Here is a 16,275-nt window from a genome sequence, read left to right on the forward strand (position 1 = left end):
AACTGCTAGAAGAGGTGCTGCTGTAATTCCTCCTTGCTTGGTTATTTTGCAATAGAGTGGTTTTATATTATTTCATTTGCCCCATTGGTGTCTGTATCTTCTCCCAAGTAAACTCTGGGGGCAACTTGTTCATTTTATTTTTGCTTTGAACTTGTGAGGTAGTTTAGCTTGAAAGAGTGTCTGACTCAAGGCCACCAAATGAATTTCATGATTGATTGGGGACTACAACTCAAGTCTCGCTTGTCTAAGATTAACACTAAATCCACAACCTCACATTTGCTAGCTAGCTAGTTGATATGACTGGATCGCTGGCTGGTCAAAATAGGGCTTCATCAAATGGGAGAAGTGAATTGTTATAGCCCTTGTTGTTGTAAGAAAATAAGCAGTCCTGAGTTGGAAACTATTATTGGATCAGGGCACATGAGCTTGCTTTAATTGTGGGATAGGGAGGTATATTGGTCTCAAGGGCCAGATTGTTCCTTGGGCTCAGTGGTGGTGTGGATGATGTCAAGGCTGGGGCCCTGCCCAAGTACCCTCTGCCGATGTCATCAAGCCCTTCACCTCTCAGCTAACCATTTTCCTTCCTCTTGTTCTTAATTGGAAACTTGAGTGTGTTTATGGGGTCTTGATGGAATCCAGGGGTTATCTCAGGTTGAAGATAGCAGTAGGATTTTCACAAGCTCAATGGGATTTCCTATCACCCTATTTATATTCCCTGTTTGAAAGGAATCAGAAATCTCTAGTCTTAAACTGAAAACTGCAGTGATATTCCAAATGCACCCTAGTTGCATCCCCATTGTGAATGTGAATGAAATACCGTGTGGAATCCCATTGTCATCTCTGACCTGCATTTCCTAGCACATGCAGGGGCTGTCTTCAGACTCTTTGTGGGGCAAAGATCCACCGACAGGCTCGATAAATTGGCTCAATAGCCCTTTGATGGTTGTATTAGTCTGCTTGTCTTCCCCTTTGGTCATTTGGCCAAAATTAGTGGTGGCACATAGATGACACATAGTCCTTACTGACATCTACCATGTCCTAGGACCTACTACAGGCTTGAGTTCTGACTATGTGTTGTCTAAAGATGGCTTTTGCATAGTCTTCCATTCATGTTCTCTCCTATTGAAATGCAACAGCATCCCTGTGGTGGGCCCATTGCTATTAAAATTGTTGTGTAACCCTCTGTGTCCTTGCTGGTAAGCTGCATGCTTCACAGGGTGATACTGCTGCTCTAACATCAGAATTATTAGAGAGGGTGAGATTGATGGTTGACAGCAAGCCTGCTTGAAGATAAGCTCAGATTGTTCCAGAAAGCTACTCTCTGTGATGTCCATGTTTGATCTTTATTTTTAACAGAAGTCATCCCTGTTTCCAAAATTCCTCACAACAGGGCTTGCACACATAGAAGGGATTGAAGATGTGATCTTAATTAATTCATTTGATCTGGGTAGGCTGTGACCATCTAGGTTTCTCTGTTTTTTCTTTTTGTTCCTGCATGAAACCAGTTCATGGGCATAGCAATCAAAACAGCCTGCTATGCAAGGTTTGCATGTACCCAAATGCAGTCTATTTGGCTGCGTTAAAAGATACAGTTCTGTGCCTCATTAATTCATTAAATTCCTCTGCAGGCCACTAGCGGCTATGGTAATGCTAGAATCAATACTCCTCTGTACTTCCTTTGCCAAGATTCATTTTCTTTGGCTCCAGTTCAAGCAAAGTGTAATGTTGACCTAGTCTGAAGGGGAAAGATATATAATTAATCTTCAAGTGTGCTTCCCCACCTTGCAGCCTCTTGTGATGTTCTGAGCTTTTCATGAAAGCAAACTGCATCTGGGTTAAGAATCAAATGTAAAAGCTATTTCACTTGGGAGCTCTATCTGCTGGAAACTTGGAAAGGGGAGATGGATTTTGTTTAATGACAGCACCCATCTTGAATAGAACAAGGGTCCCCCATGAACTGACAGCAGTGTTAATACCTCATTAATTGCAATACTCTCCTACCCTCTGCCTTCTTAATTGGAAACTTCCTTGCTGCTGCCATTAAAAAGACTGGCCAGAGGTGCCCACTCCCTAATCTCTTAGTGCTGCTGACAGAATCACTGCCCTCAAAATCCATGGTTGGTATTCTCAGCTTTCTCCCAGTGGAAGTACTATGGAATACCAGTGGTATGGGATAATGGTAGGATTATTCTGAGTGGGGGGAGCTTCAACAGATTTGTAGAAATGGTTGTGTATTGAGTTCAGTGCTCACCTAGAAAGGAATGGAATTGGAAAAAGTGAGTGCATGGAACTTCAAGTTTTAATGTCCATGATATCAAATTTTAAAGTAATTCATCTAGTATGAATTTGCACATAGCATTCTATGTGAAAGAAGATTTCTGAAGAAATTCTATTGCTGGCAAGAGTTTAAAGGCCAGTTCTCCATGTTAAAAGTAAATAATGCATTCTAAAATATTTACATTCTTCCCCACCAGACTACTGAAAACATAAATATCAAAACACTCTAAGTAGTCAATGAATTTCTCTTTGACAAAAGCTTCTCTTTTCCTGTTAACAACATTTGTGTTACCAGAAAAGGAAAACCACCACAATGTCTTAATCTCAATATGTAGTGCTAGATATAATTTGATATCTGCACACTTATTTGTGATTCATGCATCCTGTAACCTCCACTTTGGGACTTAATTATACTGTGCACCTCATGAAAAAACATGTAATCTCCTTTTTGGACTTTTCTTTCCTCCCTCAATCCCCAAATTTTTAGGTCACCCAACCTGATGAAGGTTTCTGAAGAACTTGTAAGCTTGCACGCTTTATTAGGACTAACAAAAACTGCATGATTGTGTTCCTTAGGTTCTGTTACTCTAATTGTCCTGCAGGCTGGCTCACAATGAATGAGGGAGTGTAATCAAAACTTCTTGTCTTGTTGTGCATGTTTTGGGCTGTTGTTTGCAAATTTAAACTTTGTTTTAAAATACTGTATAATGTTTTAAAGAAAAATTTTAAGGAGAGTCTGAATCATTTGTTGTTGTTGTTGTGTACCTTCAAGTCATTTTTCATTTATGGTGACCTGAAAGTGATCCTATCATGAGGTTTACATGGCAAGATTTGTTTAGAAGAGGTCATTACTTTTTTCTTTGGCTGAGAGAATATGATTTGCCTAAGGTCACCCAGTGGGTTTCCATGGCTCAGCATGGGATCCCAACACTGGTCTTCCAGAGTCCTAGTCCAACATTCAGACCATTACACCATGGTGGCTCTTGCTTAAAGCATTTATGTAGGCCACTATGGTGTAGTGGTTTGGGTTCTGGATTAGGACCCTGGATACCAGGGTTCAAATCCGTACTCAGCCATGGAAACCCACTGGGTGACTTTGAGCAAGTCACACTGTCTCAGCCTGAGAAGAAGGCAAAACCCTGCTCTAAATGAATCTTGCCAAGAAAACTCCATGATATGTTCTAGGGTCACCATAAGTTAGAAATGACTTGACAACATATAATAACAGTTAAGCACTTTGAAGATGTTGGTGTTTTCTCAGTACTGTTAATTTAAAAAAAAGAAACACTGACCTTTCTCAGCTATCAGACATTTTAAACAAACAAACAAACAATGCCATATAAACACCCAGATATTCATCCTACTTTGTGTGCCAACTGTGAATGAGTCAATATGCCCATTTTCTAGGTAATCTCTTAAGTTGCTGCTTCATTCTTCCCATCTTCAACTCTAAATAGATGATCTTCCCATGCCCTTTGGCTATACGTAGACCTTACTATAAGGTCTATTTATATGCACTAAGAGATTGCATATAGATTAATTATTTGGTACATGCTGAGCATTATTAGCATTATTTGATATATCTTTACAACTGTCCTTTTGGTTCACAGACCCTTTAGTCTCCTCTGACACACAGAAACAAACATGAATTCATAGACCTTATGAATTCATAGACACACCAGAAACAATATTGTGGCCTTTATTTGTTTCCAGGAAGATGCATAATGTATATTCTGCTTTCTTTGGAACGAAGGCTGATTTACCTTTCACTTGTCTATTAAACCCAAGCTTGACTTTGCAAATAACCTTATTACTTGTAACTTTGCGTGCTTTTCTGCCTGCATAAAAATACATAACTAGGACATTATTCCACAATGATGTGTGGCATACTGTTCTGTGCTTTTTGATTCAAAGTAATTTTCTGCAAGTTCAGGTAAGCAGTATGGTATAGTATGAACCTCTAGGTTGAAAGGAAATGAGAATGCCCTGTTGTAACATAAGGCTTGGTACAAAAATAAAGAATTCCACTTCAATTGTGAAGTCTCTGTTTCTACTGCTCCCTTATTCTGGGAGTGAATCAAAACATGTGAATGTTTATATTTAACTTTCAAGAAACCATTGTTCGTATGACCTGATCACAGGGCTAGTATAGATCAATGTTTTGGGCTGGTGCTGAAGAAAGTTCCTCCAAGGATGAATATGTTAGCTTCAGGGTTAGGTAACTCGGGTGCTAATTTTTGCTGCCTACCACTGCTTGGTATTTGGCCAAAACAGTTAGCCGTTCTACATGTATCCTTCCTCTGAGATCATGTGTGGTATAGTGAGAATGGAAAGACCTGTGTTCATATCATACTCTCTGTGTTGAGTTTGGGCTGGTCATTCTCTCTCAGATTAATGTATCATACAGAGTCCTTCTGAGGAAATAAAGGAGGTGTTGCTGGACTTTGCACTCCTTAGAAAGAGGATGGGATAAAAAATGGCTTAATAAATCTATAAGTAAAAAGCAGCTCAGGTTTCAAATATTATTCAGTTGTCCTGCTAATGGGGGAACACTGACTTCTGTTAATAAGTGTTTTCAGTTCAAAAGCTGAACAAGAGGATCAGGCAACGGTAGGTGGTAAGGAAATTATATTCAGCCTTGGTAGTCAGAGCTTTTCTGGTTAATGGCCTTCCAAGTGCAGTACTGTTCCTTGAGAAATTTTCTTTGAAAGCTACAATTTAGTGTGAAGGAAGCCAATTGCTTGTTATCCTATTGCTATTCCTATTCCAGAGGGAAGCCTAGCCTCACTTAAAAATTCCATCTCCCATTCTGCTTTGGTTGACAGAAATTTACTCTATTATCCTGCCACCTCAAATAATAATAATAATAATAATAATAATAATAATAATAATATCCCCAACATCTTGTCAGCTCTGCAAAGGCCATTTGTAGGTAGGCTGCTAAATGAAAAGAAGCAAAGGGGGGTGGGGGACAAAACCCACTAAGCCATACATACGTTGAGGGAAAATCAAGACTGCAACTTCATTACCAAATCCGAAGATTATCTGTTATAATAAATTCATTCAAAAAGGAAAGCAGAGTCCATCCCTTCCAAGCTTCTGTCATTTTCAAAGGAAATTAGAACTGGAGATGATGGACCTATTTGAGCTGATGGGCCTGTCAGCTCCAGCTGATACCCTAGCAGCCTCACTGTCTTATAAAGGGAACCCTTTGGGGCAATGGAACTAGATGCTCACCTTAAGTTCTGTTAACTACAAAGGTAAAGGTAAAGGTTTCCCCTTGACAAGATTGTCTAGTCATAACCGACTGTAGGGGGCAGTGCTCATCTCTGTTACTAAGCCGAAGAGCCAGCATTGTCTGAAGATGATTGTGGTGGTCATGTGGCAAGCATGACTGCACTGAATGCTGTTACCTTCCTACCAAAGTAGTGCCTATTTATCTACTTGCATTTGCATGTTCTTGAACTGATAGGTTGGCAGAAGCTGGGATTAGTGATGGGAGCTCATCCCATCTTGTAGCACTTGGGCCTCGAACTGCCAACCTTCTGACCTTATGATCATCAGAATTGGCATCTTAACCACTAAGGCACCACACCGCTGTTAGTTTTGTGAGACATTTTGCCTTCTCTGTCAGAGAGCTCTGGTGTCACTGGAAACTGCAATTCCCAGAATTGTACTATGGACAATTGTACCAAGTAGACAAATAAATGGATTCTAGAACAGATTAAGCCTCAACTATCCTTCAAAGCCAGGATGACTAAACTGAGGCTCCCATCCTTTGGCCACATCATAGCAATAGCAGCTTCATTTATATACAGCTTCATACCACCTAAGCAGTCTCTAAGTGGTTTACAACTATAAGCTAATTGCCCCCAACAAGCTGGGTACTCATTTTAGTGACCTCGGAAGGATGCAAGTCTGAGTCGAGCCTGAGCCCTGGCTGGCATTGAACTCACAACCTTATATTTCATGAGAAGGCATGGATTGTCAGAAAAGACAATGATGCTAGGAAAGGTAGAGACCAGCAGAAAGAAAGGAAGATCTCATGCCAAATGGTTAGACTCAATCAGGGAGGCCACAGGTCTGAAACTGCGGAAACTGAGCAGAGCAGTTGAGGTTAGGGAGACCTGGAGGTGTCTCATCCAGAAGGTCATTATGAGTCAAAGAACTTTCCCACACGGGCCCAGGAACAGGCCCGTTGCATTCCAAAAAGGTTGTGTTCTGGGAATGTAATGGTTCAAAGATGACTCAAGGGCAGTTAACAACAACAACAACCACCACAACCACCAACTTGAGATTTTAAATATGGGAGAATATTTGTGGAAAAGATCAGACCCCCAGTTTGAATTGTGCTGTCTAATTTTGAAGACTTCCCAGGCTAATTGTAAGTGAAAGGCATAAATAAGAGCGTGTATATGAAAAATGCAGTCTAGTCTCCTAATAGAATACACTTCCTACCAAAAGTAAATGAAACAGATGTTGTGGGTAGGCAGGATATTTTTCATTTAAAGGAAGCTCCTTTGAGAGAGAACAAACTCAATGATAGAATCTAATTAACTAAGGCATGAGAGAGAAGTGCAAACTCTTCTTAAGTGGAATCATTTACTGGCAATTTGATTTGAAATCATGTTATTGGCAACTGCTGATTGGTTTTTTAATATATATATATATATATATATATATATATATATATTCCTGCTGTCTTAAAAAATTGCTGAACAACAAAATGCATTTTGTAGTTTTTCCAGGATCATTAGCAATTCTCTTGGATTTGTTTTCCCTGTCACTCTATAATGAGCAATGAACTAGACTGATATTAAGCTGGGTTTAATGAGTGTTGCTTTTAAAACTGCACTTGCCTTCGACTTTCAGAACTCTTGCTATTACCTTTCCTTTTCATGTGAGAGTTGTTGTAGGCAGGAGGAATGCCCATATAGGTATGAAGTAATCCACAAAAACAAAATACAACAGTAATACAGTGTGTGTGTGTGTGCGTGCGTGCGTGCGCGCTAAAAGTACTTTACACATATGTATATATGTGTATGTAAAAAATATCAGATGACATTCATAACCTGCACAGATATAAAACTACTTTACAAACCTGTATTTCCCTTCCTCCCTTCAGTTCTCTTTGTTTCACCAATAATCAATATGGAATCACAATATAAAAATATAATAGTTTCAGATTTAGATCTAGAGACTATTTTTAAAGTGTTTATTACAGGCTGAGTCTCCTTATGCAACATGATTGGGATCGGAAATGTTAGGATTTTGGAGTTTTGGGGGATTTTGGAATATTTTCATATGCGTAATGTGATATCTTGGAGATGGGGCCGAAGCTTCAATATGAAATTCATTTATGGTTCATATACACCTTATAAACCTGAAGGTAATTTTATACACAATATTTTTAATAATTTTGTGCATGAAACTATGGACCTAAACAGACTGGCTTGAAGCGGCAGTGTGGGGGTGTGGTGTTTGAACGATGCATGCCCCAACGCCACCTCACACTGACTGCATGGTGGGTGACATCATGGTGCTCCTTTGGCACAGTGTTTATAAGCCGCATCAAAAAAGTTCCGCTGTGGCGGCAAAGGCATCTTTTTACTGATGCTAAAAGGAGCAGCATTTTGCTGCCTCTTTTTGAGCCAGGAAACTGCCTGATCAGGGCAGTGTTGTGCGGTTGCCGTGGCCCTGATCTGGCGCTGAAAGGGGTGGCGGGACGCTGCTCTATCGGGATCTTGTGTTTTGCCCCTAAGTCTTGTGTACACTGAACCATCAGAAAGCAAAGGTGTCATTATCTCAGCCACTCATGGATTTTGGAATATTTTGGATTTTGGAATTCCAGATAAGTGAAACTCAAGCTGTACCATAAATTCTGCCCAACTTGGCTCCCAAAATGATGTTCAATAAAATGTATTTTAAATGTACTTGAACACTTTTTTAAAAAAACAAAACCCTATAGCACTTGTATTCATGTACCTCTTATGGCAGGGGTGAGAACAGTGTAGTCTGCAGGCTTCATGCAGGCTGTGAATCCCCACAAGTCCCTCAAAGCCCTGAACCCATCCATTTTTTTTAAACAATGGGAAGGGTGTGATTTTGGGGTGAAAAGTATCCTCAAAAATACCCAATGCCTTGAAGAAATGCAACCACATAAGAAACCCTCCCTCATTGAGTCAACTGCCCTCAGAATCCTCTGTCCCTCCAAATAATTTCTCTTCTCTCCATTTCCCCTTCAAAACTGTGATGGGAAATGATGTTTGAACAGGAATGAGTGTAAGATACTACATCTGGGCAAGGAAAATGAAATGCACAGATTTGACACCTTGCGTGAAAGCAATACATGTGAAAAGGATTTAGGAGTCTTAATAGAGCATAAACTAAGCCTCAGTCAACAGTGTGATGTAGTGGTCAAAAAAGCAGTTCTGGGCTGCATTAACAGAAATATAGTATCCAAATCAAGGGAAGTAATAGTGCCACTGTATTCTGCTTTGGTCAGAGCTCACTTGAAACGTTTTGCCCACTTCTGGGCACCACAGCTGAAGAAGGATTTTAACATTCTGGGACATGTTCAGAGAAGAGCAACCAAAACTATCAAAAGTCTGGAAGCAAGCCATATAGACGATGGAGCATACTTGTTGTCTGCTGCTGCAGAGACTAGGACATGAACAAATGGATTCAAATTAGAAGAAATTCTGTACATTTGCAGCCCCTTCCAACTGGTTGCCTTCACCATTTTATGGGTTTCAGTGTGTATTTTATTATTTCTACTTATTTACTTATTTCTACTAGTTTAGGATTATGCTCCTAAACCAGGACAGCTAGAGGTGACCACATTACCCCTATATTAAAAGCTCTTCACTGGTTGCCTATTAGTTTCCGGGCACAGTACAAAGTGTTGGTGATGACCTTTAAAGCCCTATATGCCTTGGATCCAACCTATTTGTGGGATTGCCTTCTTCCATACAATCCGCCCTGCACGCTCAGGTCCTCTGGAAAGAACCTCCTTCAACCAATAAAGACCTTTTTATCGGCTGCTCCCAAATTGTGGAATGGCCTGTCAGAAGCGATCCAGAACATTACCAATTGTGACAGCATTAAAAGGGCTGTCAAGAAGGAGCTCTTTCAATAGGCCTTCCCTGAATAACCCACTCGGTCTCCCATGGACACAGATCATCACAGAGAACACCCAAACTGCCCGTCCCCTTGTCTTTGACTGGCTTGATTGTTGATTATTGTAATTCTTTTAAGCCTTAATTCTTTTAATTCTTGGATTGTTTAATGATGTTTTATTGTAGTATGGATGGGGGGAGGGAATTAATGACGTGTATTTTAATTGAATGTTGTATTTTATACTGTGTTTTACCCAATGTTGTAACCCGCCTTGATCCTACGGGGACAGGTAGCATATAAATTATTATTATTATTATTATTATTATTATTATTCTCAGTTGGTGCTGCTAATCTGAGGAACAGAACATTTCTGCAATTAAGGAAATAGAAGGAAGATTATTGATTTGGCCTAGGTTTTGAAGGTATCTTTTCTGTTGCTGAATAACCAAAGCCTAGACAAGGACATAGATGTCACTGAGTGGGGGAATATCTCCATCTGCTTTTTTGAGTCGGCTCTTGATTTTCCGCCTCCCTCCCCATTTCTTGAGGGGCCAATTATGGTGACAGGTATTCCTGCAGTCAAATTGGTTCTTGAGCACTGACTGTGAAAGGCTAAATGGCAGCAGCAACAGGTCACTGAATAAGGTGCAGTCTGCATGACAACACTGAGTGTGACGAAAGTACATTATCATCGTAATGGCACACAATTCAGACACTAGAATTTGTTGCCCTGCTGTGTTGTTGTTTGCTCTTAGATTCTACAGTGGTTGTTGATCAGTATGTTTGGTACTGATTATATTTTATTAAAATACCTTGCTTCAAGTGAGGAAATTGAATGCGAGGACATGAATCTCAATAACACTTAGTGGGTGGTGGGGATTTATTTCATGTACATCCATAGCCAAGCTGGATTTCTATACCAGTTTTCAAATTATGGAGCCTCTAACACTTATTGTACAATGTGTTATCTTTCTTGACATAATTAAAATTCAGTGTTGGTGTTTATTTATTCAAGACAGAAAGCTGCACTGGAAGTGTATCAACAAAGTGAGGATCACAACTAACTTGCATTTTCTATTTGTACAAAGTGGGCATAATGTCCAGTTTAAATTAAGGTTTCCTCCTGTCTAGGATTCAGATTTGTATGCATACCAATTAACAATCAAGTTCAGATGTTCATTTTGAGGATATGTATTTTAGAACTCAGAAATTGTGAACTTTTTATATACTTGCTGGTTCCTACTGGATTGTTAAAGATTGGACATTGAGAAGCGCTATAACTCAGTGGTAGAGCACTCATGCTTTCAAAACAAAAAGTTGCTGATTCACTTCTTAGCACCTCTGCTTGAAAGGATCTCCAAGGACTAGGACAAAAAGCAACTAGCATAGATTGCTGGACTCAGAAGAGTAACCTTTGTTGGCTAAGAGTTCCCAGAATCCCTTGGCCAGCCAATGGCCATTCTGCCAAGGGGATCTGGGCAGTTGTAGTCCATAAAGTGATTTTTCCAAGCTCTGGTACATAATAGAAACTTCATAGTTTTTATATAGCGTTATTCACTGTTCACCTCCCAACCTGTACATGAGTTACAAAATAATTGTACACAATAGACCATTCTTTTTACAATTTTACAATTTAGTTCAGTCAGCTAAAAAAAAACATGCAAAATACACATGTTAAGGAATGTTGGACACAAAAATGAAGAGAAAATAGGCAAGCAAAGATGTGCATTCAGGGGACATTCCTTGCAAAAACAAGGAACAGTACATACAAAAATGTGAAAAGTAGAAGAGATGCACAAATTAATACATTTTGATTTTTGGGTAGACTTTTTTTAAAACAGAATTTACAAACTGACGTTGAAGCAGGCCAAAACAAATGTGTGGCTGGAAGAATGAGAAATTGAATAAAACCAAGTGTCAGAGTAATCCTTTAAAAATATATTAATAGTTTTCAAAGTAAACATTTGCACATGTAGACTTTGACATAAACATAATAAAAAACAGAAGAAACATAAAACCTACTGACATATACTACATTTCCTACCCCTACTCCTACTTTAAAAATGATTTCTCAATCTTTCCCCACTTCCATTTAACCATATGTTCTAGTAGTTTCTCCTCTCTTCATTGTCTTATCGTTATCTACTCTTCACTAATTATCTATCATATATCAACTTCTCTTTCCTGAGTCTGGTCATTTTAATTTTACTCCCTAGATATTGAATCCCATAATACAGTCAGCCTATCTGTGATACCCCCTCCCCACGCAGATGCCAAAAATTGTGGGATCTCAAGTCTCATGATTTTTAATGGCAGTGGAAGTGCTGCCATGGCCATGTGCACACACCAGCATTAAGGATAATGCTGTGGATGGCAAGCCTTACAGTTAGTGTGGGCAGACTGTAATAATGTTCCCCCTTTTGTTTTTGTACATGTTTTCCATCTTTTTAAAAAGACCTCATCTGAATTCCCACTTACATAGTTAATTTACTGAATTCCTCCATGGCCATTACCTTCTCTAACTGTTCCATATTATTTAGTATTTTTTAACTTACCAATATCTTGTGTACACTAATCTTGCCACAGTAAACATTTAACTGATTAAATCACTATTCTCTCTCCCTCTCTCTCGTATTCCTTAAATTTCTCATATTTAACAAATATAACTCCATTTACTTATTTTAAGCCAATATCCAATTACTTATTTTAAGCCAAGATTACTTTACTGTTTTGTACTTCTACTATACACAACTGAAAGATTCAAATTGTTTGTTATATTTTAACAAATATTTTCATATTCCAACAAATGTTGTCAAGAATATTTCTTGATCATATTTGAGAGTAACATGTCTATTGTAGACGGTACTAAATAAATGCCCAGACTATCTGCATTTCTTTTCAACCCTTCTGTGGTCTAGTGTATTACAATGACAGAGTGCTTGTTTGGCCTGTAAAAAATCCAAGCTCAAATCCCTAAGGAGCCTAGAAGTCCACATTCATAGTCCTGGGGGGGGGGGGGAGGAATTGTCAGCACCCCACTTATATTACATTGCACAAATGAATGCTACATTGACTATGTTTTAGATATACAGTACTTAATACCTTTTTTAAAAAAGAAATGAAAAGCAACATATTAATGGATCCACCAAGAACCTCTAGGCCATATTTACCCATCTACTGTATGTTTGGTGGTTAAAATTTCTTGTTTGTGTCCTTTAGAAACCTAAGGCTTTTGAAGCTATTGTCTATATCTGGCTTAAATCTGTTTAGCTCCAGTTGTGGGTCTGTCATGAAGTTCTTATTATCTTTCACAAACTCCCAACTGTTTAATTGGATTTTACCAGTTCTGTTTTGGGTTAGTTTGGTTTTCTAATTTGAGATAAAGGCTGCACAGTTGTTATGCATATGCTTTTGGGATCTCTACTAATCATACGAATTTCATACTTCAACAGAAGTATAAACACTGTTGTTTTTCATCTTCATGGAATTTGACCTGTAACCAAATTCTAATCATTGTTAGGGTTACCAGATCTCAGGTCACCAAGTGAGGCCTCAGAGAATTGTGTTTTGTTTTTTTCAGGTTTTCAAGCAGGGAGAGAAATCACAGAACTAGTGGCACTGGGGGAATGAAGTTTTATTTTTGTGTATGAAGTGGATTTAAAAACTAGGTACACATCTCCACACTTTCCCTGTTGGCAGCAGGACTCTCTGGGTCAGTACAAAGGTGTTTGTGAGTGTTTTGTACTAATGCAATGGAAGGGCACCAGGAGGTCAAAGGAAAGGAAGTGGGAGGTAGGAGATGCTGAGTATATAGATGCATGGCTATTATTAGGGACCCCAGAACTGTTTGGGGAGGGTACAATACTGACAGGTTTTTAATAATTTTGACTACTTGAAGGTGTGCAGGAAAAGGGTAAATTACTTTTGCCATCTATTATAATGGAAGCATCCTTAAATCTTTAAGGGTACTTAAAGAATTTGCAGTGTAATTTCAGTACCCCTGTCGGTAAACTTTGAGGATTTTTGGAGAACAGGGGAGGTTCCAACAAACTGGAGGATGGCAAATGTTGTCTCATTTTTCAAAAGGTATTGGGGGGGGGGGGGCACAAACAATTATTGTCCAATGAGCCTGATGTCCATACTAGGAAAGATTCCAGAGCAGATCACTAAACAGACAGTCTGTGAGCAGTTAGAAAGGTATGTTGTGATGATTAAAAGTCAGCATGGATTGTTCAAAAACAAGTCATGCCAGACTAATCTTAATTCTTTTCTTTTGATAAGAATTACAAGCTTGGTTGATCAGGAGAATGCCATGGATGTAGCATATCTTGGTTTCAGTAAAGCTTTGACAAAGTCTCAAATGATAGACAAGCTGGTCAAATGTGGGCTACCCAGTGCTATTGTTAGGTCAATTTGTAACTGATTGAAGGACCAAATCCAAAGAGTATTCCTGAATGGTTCATCTTCATTCTGGAAAGAAGTGATTAGAGGTATGTCACAGGACCTGGTCCTGGGCCCACTGTTGTTTAACATATTCATTAATTAATTCAATGATGGAATGAAGGGCATACTTATTAAATTTGCAGATGACACCAAGTTCAGTGGGATAGCTAATACCCTAGAGGACAGGATCAGAATTCGAATAGACCTTAATAGATTGGAGAACTGTGCAAAACCTAAGAGAATCAATTTCAACAAGGAAAAATGTTAGGCAGGAAAAATGAAATGCAGAAACATACGATGCATTGTATGTGGCTTGACAACAGTATATGTTAAAAGGATCTAGGGTCTTAGTAGACCACAAGCTTAACATAGGTCAACAGTGTTACCTATGTTAGGTAACAGCTGTTAAAAAGGCCAGTGAAGTTCTGGGGTACTTTAACAGAAATATAGGTCCAAAACACATTGCAGAAAAAAAATCTAGTTCGAGACCACTTTAACTGCCCTGGCTCAATTCTAGGGAATTCTGGGAAGTGTTGTTTTCTGAGACATTTAGCCTTCTCTGTCAAAGAGCTCTGGTGCCACAATTAAATACAGTTCCTAGGATTCCCTAGCATTGAGCCAGGGCAGTTAAAGTGGTCTCAAACTGGATTATTTCTGCAGTGTGTTTGGACCATAGTGTCAAAATCAAGGAATGTAATAGTACTACTCTATTCAGCTTTGGTCAGACCTAATATTGAGTACTTTGCCCAGTTATGGGCACTACAGTTCAAAAAAGATGTTGACAAGCTGGAACATGCTCAGAGGAGAGAAGTCAAGATGGTAAGGTGCCTGGAAACCGTGTCCTGTGCAGAACAGCTTAGAGAACTGGGACTGTTTAGCTTGGAGAAGAGAAGACTGAGTGGTGGCATGATAGCCATTTTAAAATATTTGAAGAGATACCATGTGGAAGCTTGTTTTCAGCTGCGTTGGAGACTAAACATGAACCAATGGATTCAAATGGCAAAAAGGAGATGCCACCTAAACATTAAGAATAACTTTCTGACAGGAACCTGTTCCTCAGTGGAACAGACAGTCTCAGAGGGTAGTAGATTCTCTTTCTTTGGAGATCTTTAAAAAAGAGGCTGGATGACTGACTATCTCTCAGGAATTCTTTGACAGTGTGCCTGCATGGCAAGGGTTAGATTAGATGGCCCTTGGGATCCCTACCAACCGTATGATTCTGTGATTTTATGAAATAGGAATACTCTTATGAACATAGTGTGTACAGAGAAGTGCTCTCCATTTGCTCAATGAAACCCAAGTAAATGTGCATAGGATAGATTATAGGCAGCCTTTATTATTCCCAGCAGGGCTGAGCAACAATGCCTATCTTAGTTTTTCTTAGTGCTTGATCATTTAGCACACTTCTGGTTGATGATTCCTGAGATAGTTCATCTTCATAGGAGTCTTGCTGTTCCATTTGGAGGGATGGATTTTCATTTGGCAGTGGAGATGCCAGGTGAGGGGATGCCAGCAGCAGCATAGAGCCTGGGGAAGAAACTCCATATTTGTCATGTCTGCTGACTAGGTATTATCACATATACTTGACTATAAGTCAATCTCATGTCTACGACAGGTTTTGGAGCCAAAATTATGGATTTTGATATGGCCTGTGGATAAGTCAAGATAAAATTTAGGGACCTGTAATAAAGGATGTAAAGGATGCTGCAAAAGAAAATGATGCCAAGGAACTTAGAAAATCCCTACAGGCCTAACTGTTTGTGTTCATCCTAAAGGCTGGATGGATGAGGAGGGAATTACAATGGTTGTATGGGAGAATCGACCAGGCACAGGCAGGACTAAGAACACATGCACATGTCAAAAAGGATGAAAAGGAAAAGCAAAGCAAATGGTGAAAACATTATTAGTGATGATAGGTCTTTAACTTTAATGTGGTAACTTTGCCTGATTTTTAACCAGAAAAGTTGATAAAAACACACAAATGTCTTATTCACATTCTTGAAAGCCAGATTCCTCTCAGTACTCCTTTGAGGGGACGTGCCAAAGAGCTGCCACCACTGTCATTTTCCTGCTGAGATATTCAAAAAGGTCAGAAGCAGTGCCACGATGGAGAGAGTAGAGGGGGCCAGTGCTTCATTTAGATGCTCCCAGAATGGACTAAGCTCTTGCCTTTCACCATTCTACTCGGAGAAGGGGATGGTTATTTTTTCATACAACAAAGTACCATACTTACATTGGCTTGTGGATAAATCCACCCAGGTTTTTTCAGACATGTTTTTGACTAAAATTTCAAGACTAATGTATGTATACATGCAGTACTTATAAAGGCTTTAGTAGCTATGGATTGCACGTTCAAAGCACTGTCTCCTCTCATGCAAGTCTCATTATCCATTCAGATCTTCAAGAGAGACCAACTTGTATCTCACCACCATCATA

The 16,275-nt window shown here is 39.3% G+C and overlaps 1 protein-coding gene across 10 annotated transcripts in view; it reads left to right on the plus strand.

Moving 5' to 3' along the window:
- The window catches only part of LOC149314349 (tetraspanin-4), a 771,146-nt gene that overhangs the window by 480,969 nt on the left and 273,902 nt on the right, over positions 1-16,275 (plus strand). The window contains exon 2 of one of the 10 annotated variants that reach the window (XM_089520927.1): positions 2,765-2,798. The exons of the other annotated variants lie outside the window; for them this stretch is intronic. Within the exon in view, the coding sequence (XP_089377053.1) occupies positions 2,778-2,798 (21 nt within the window). The 5' untranslated portion in view covers positions 2,765-2,777. The remainder of the gene's footprint in view (positions 1-2,764; positions 2,799-16,275) is intronic. 10 annotated transcript variants of the gene reach the window in all.

Source organism: Sceloporus occidentalis, unplaced genomic scaffold (assembly GCF_023333645.1).
Source record: "Sceloporus occidentalis isolate IW3139 unplaced genomic scaffold, rSceOcc1.0.p SCAF_4, whole genome shotgun sequence".
NCBI lineage: Eukaryota > Metazoa > Chordata > Lepidosauria > Squamata > Phrynosomatidae > Sceloporus > Sceloporus occidentalis.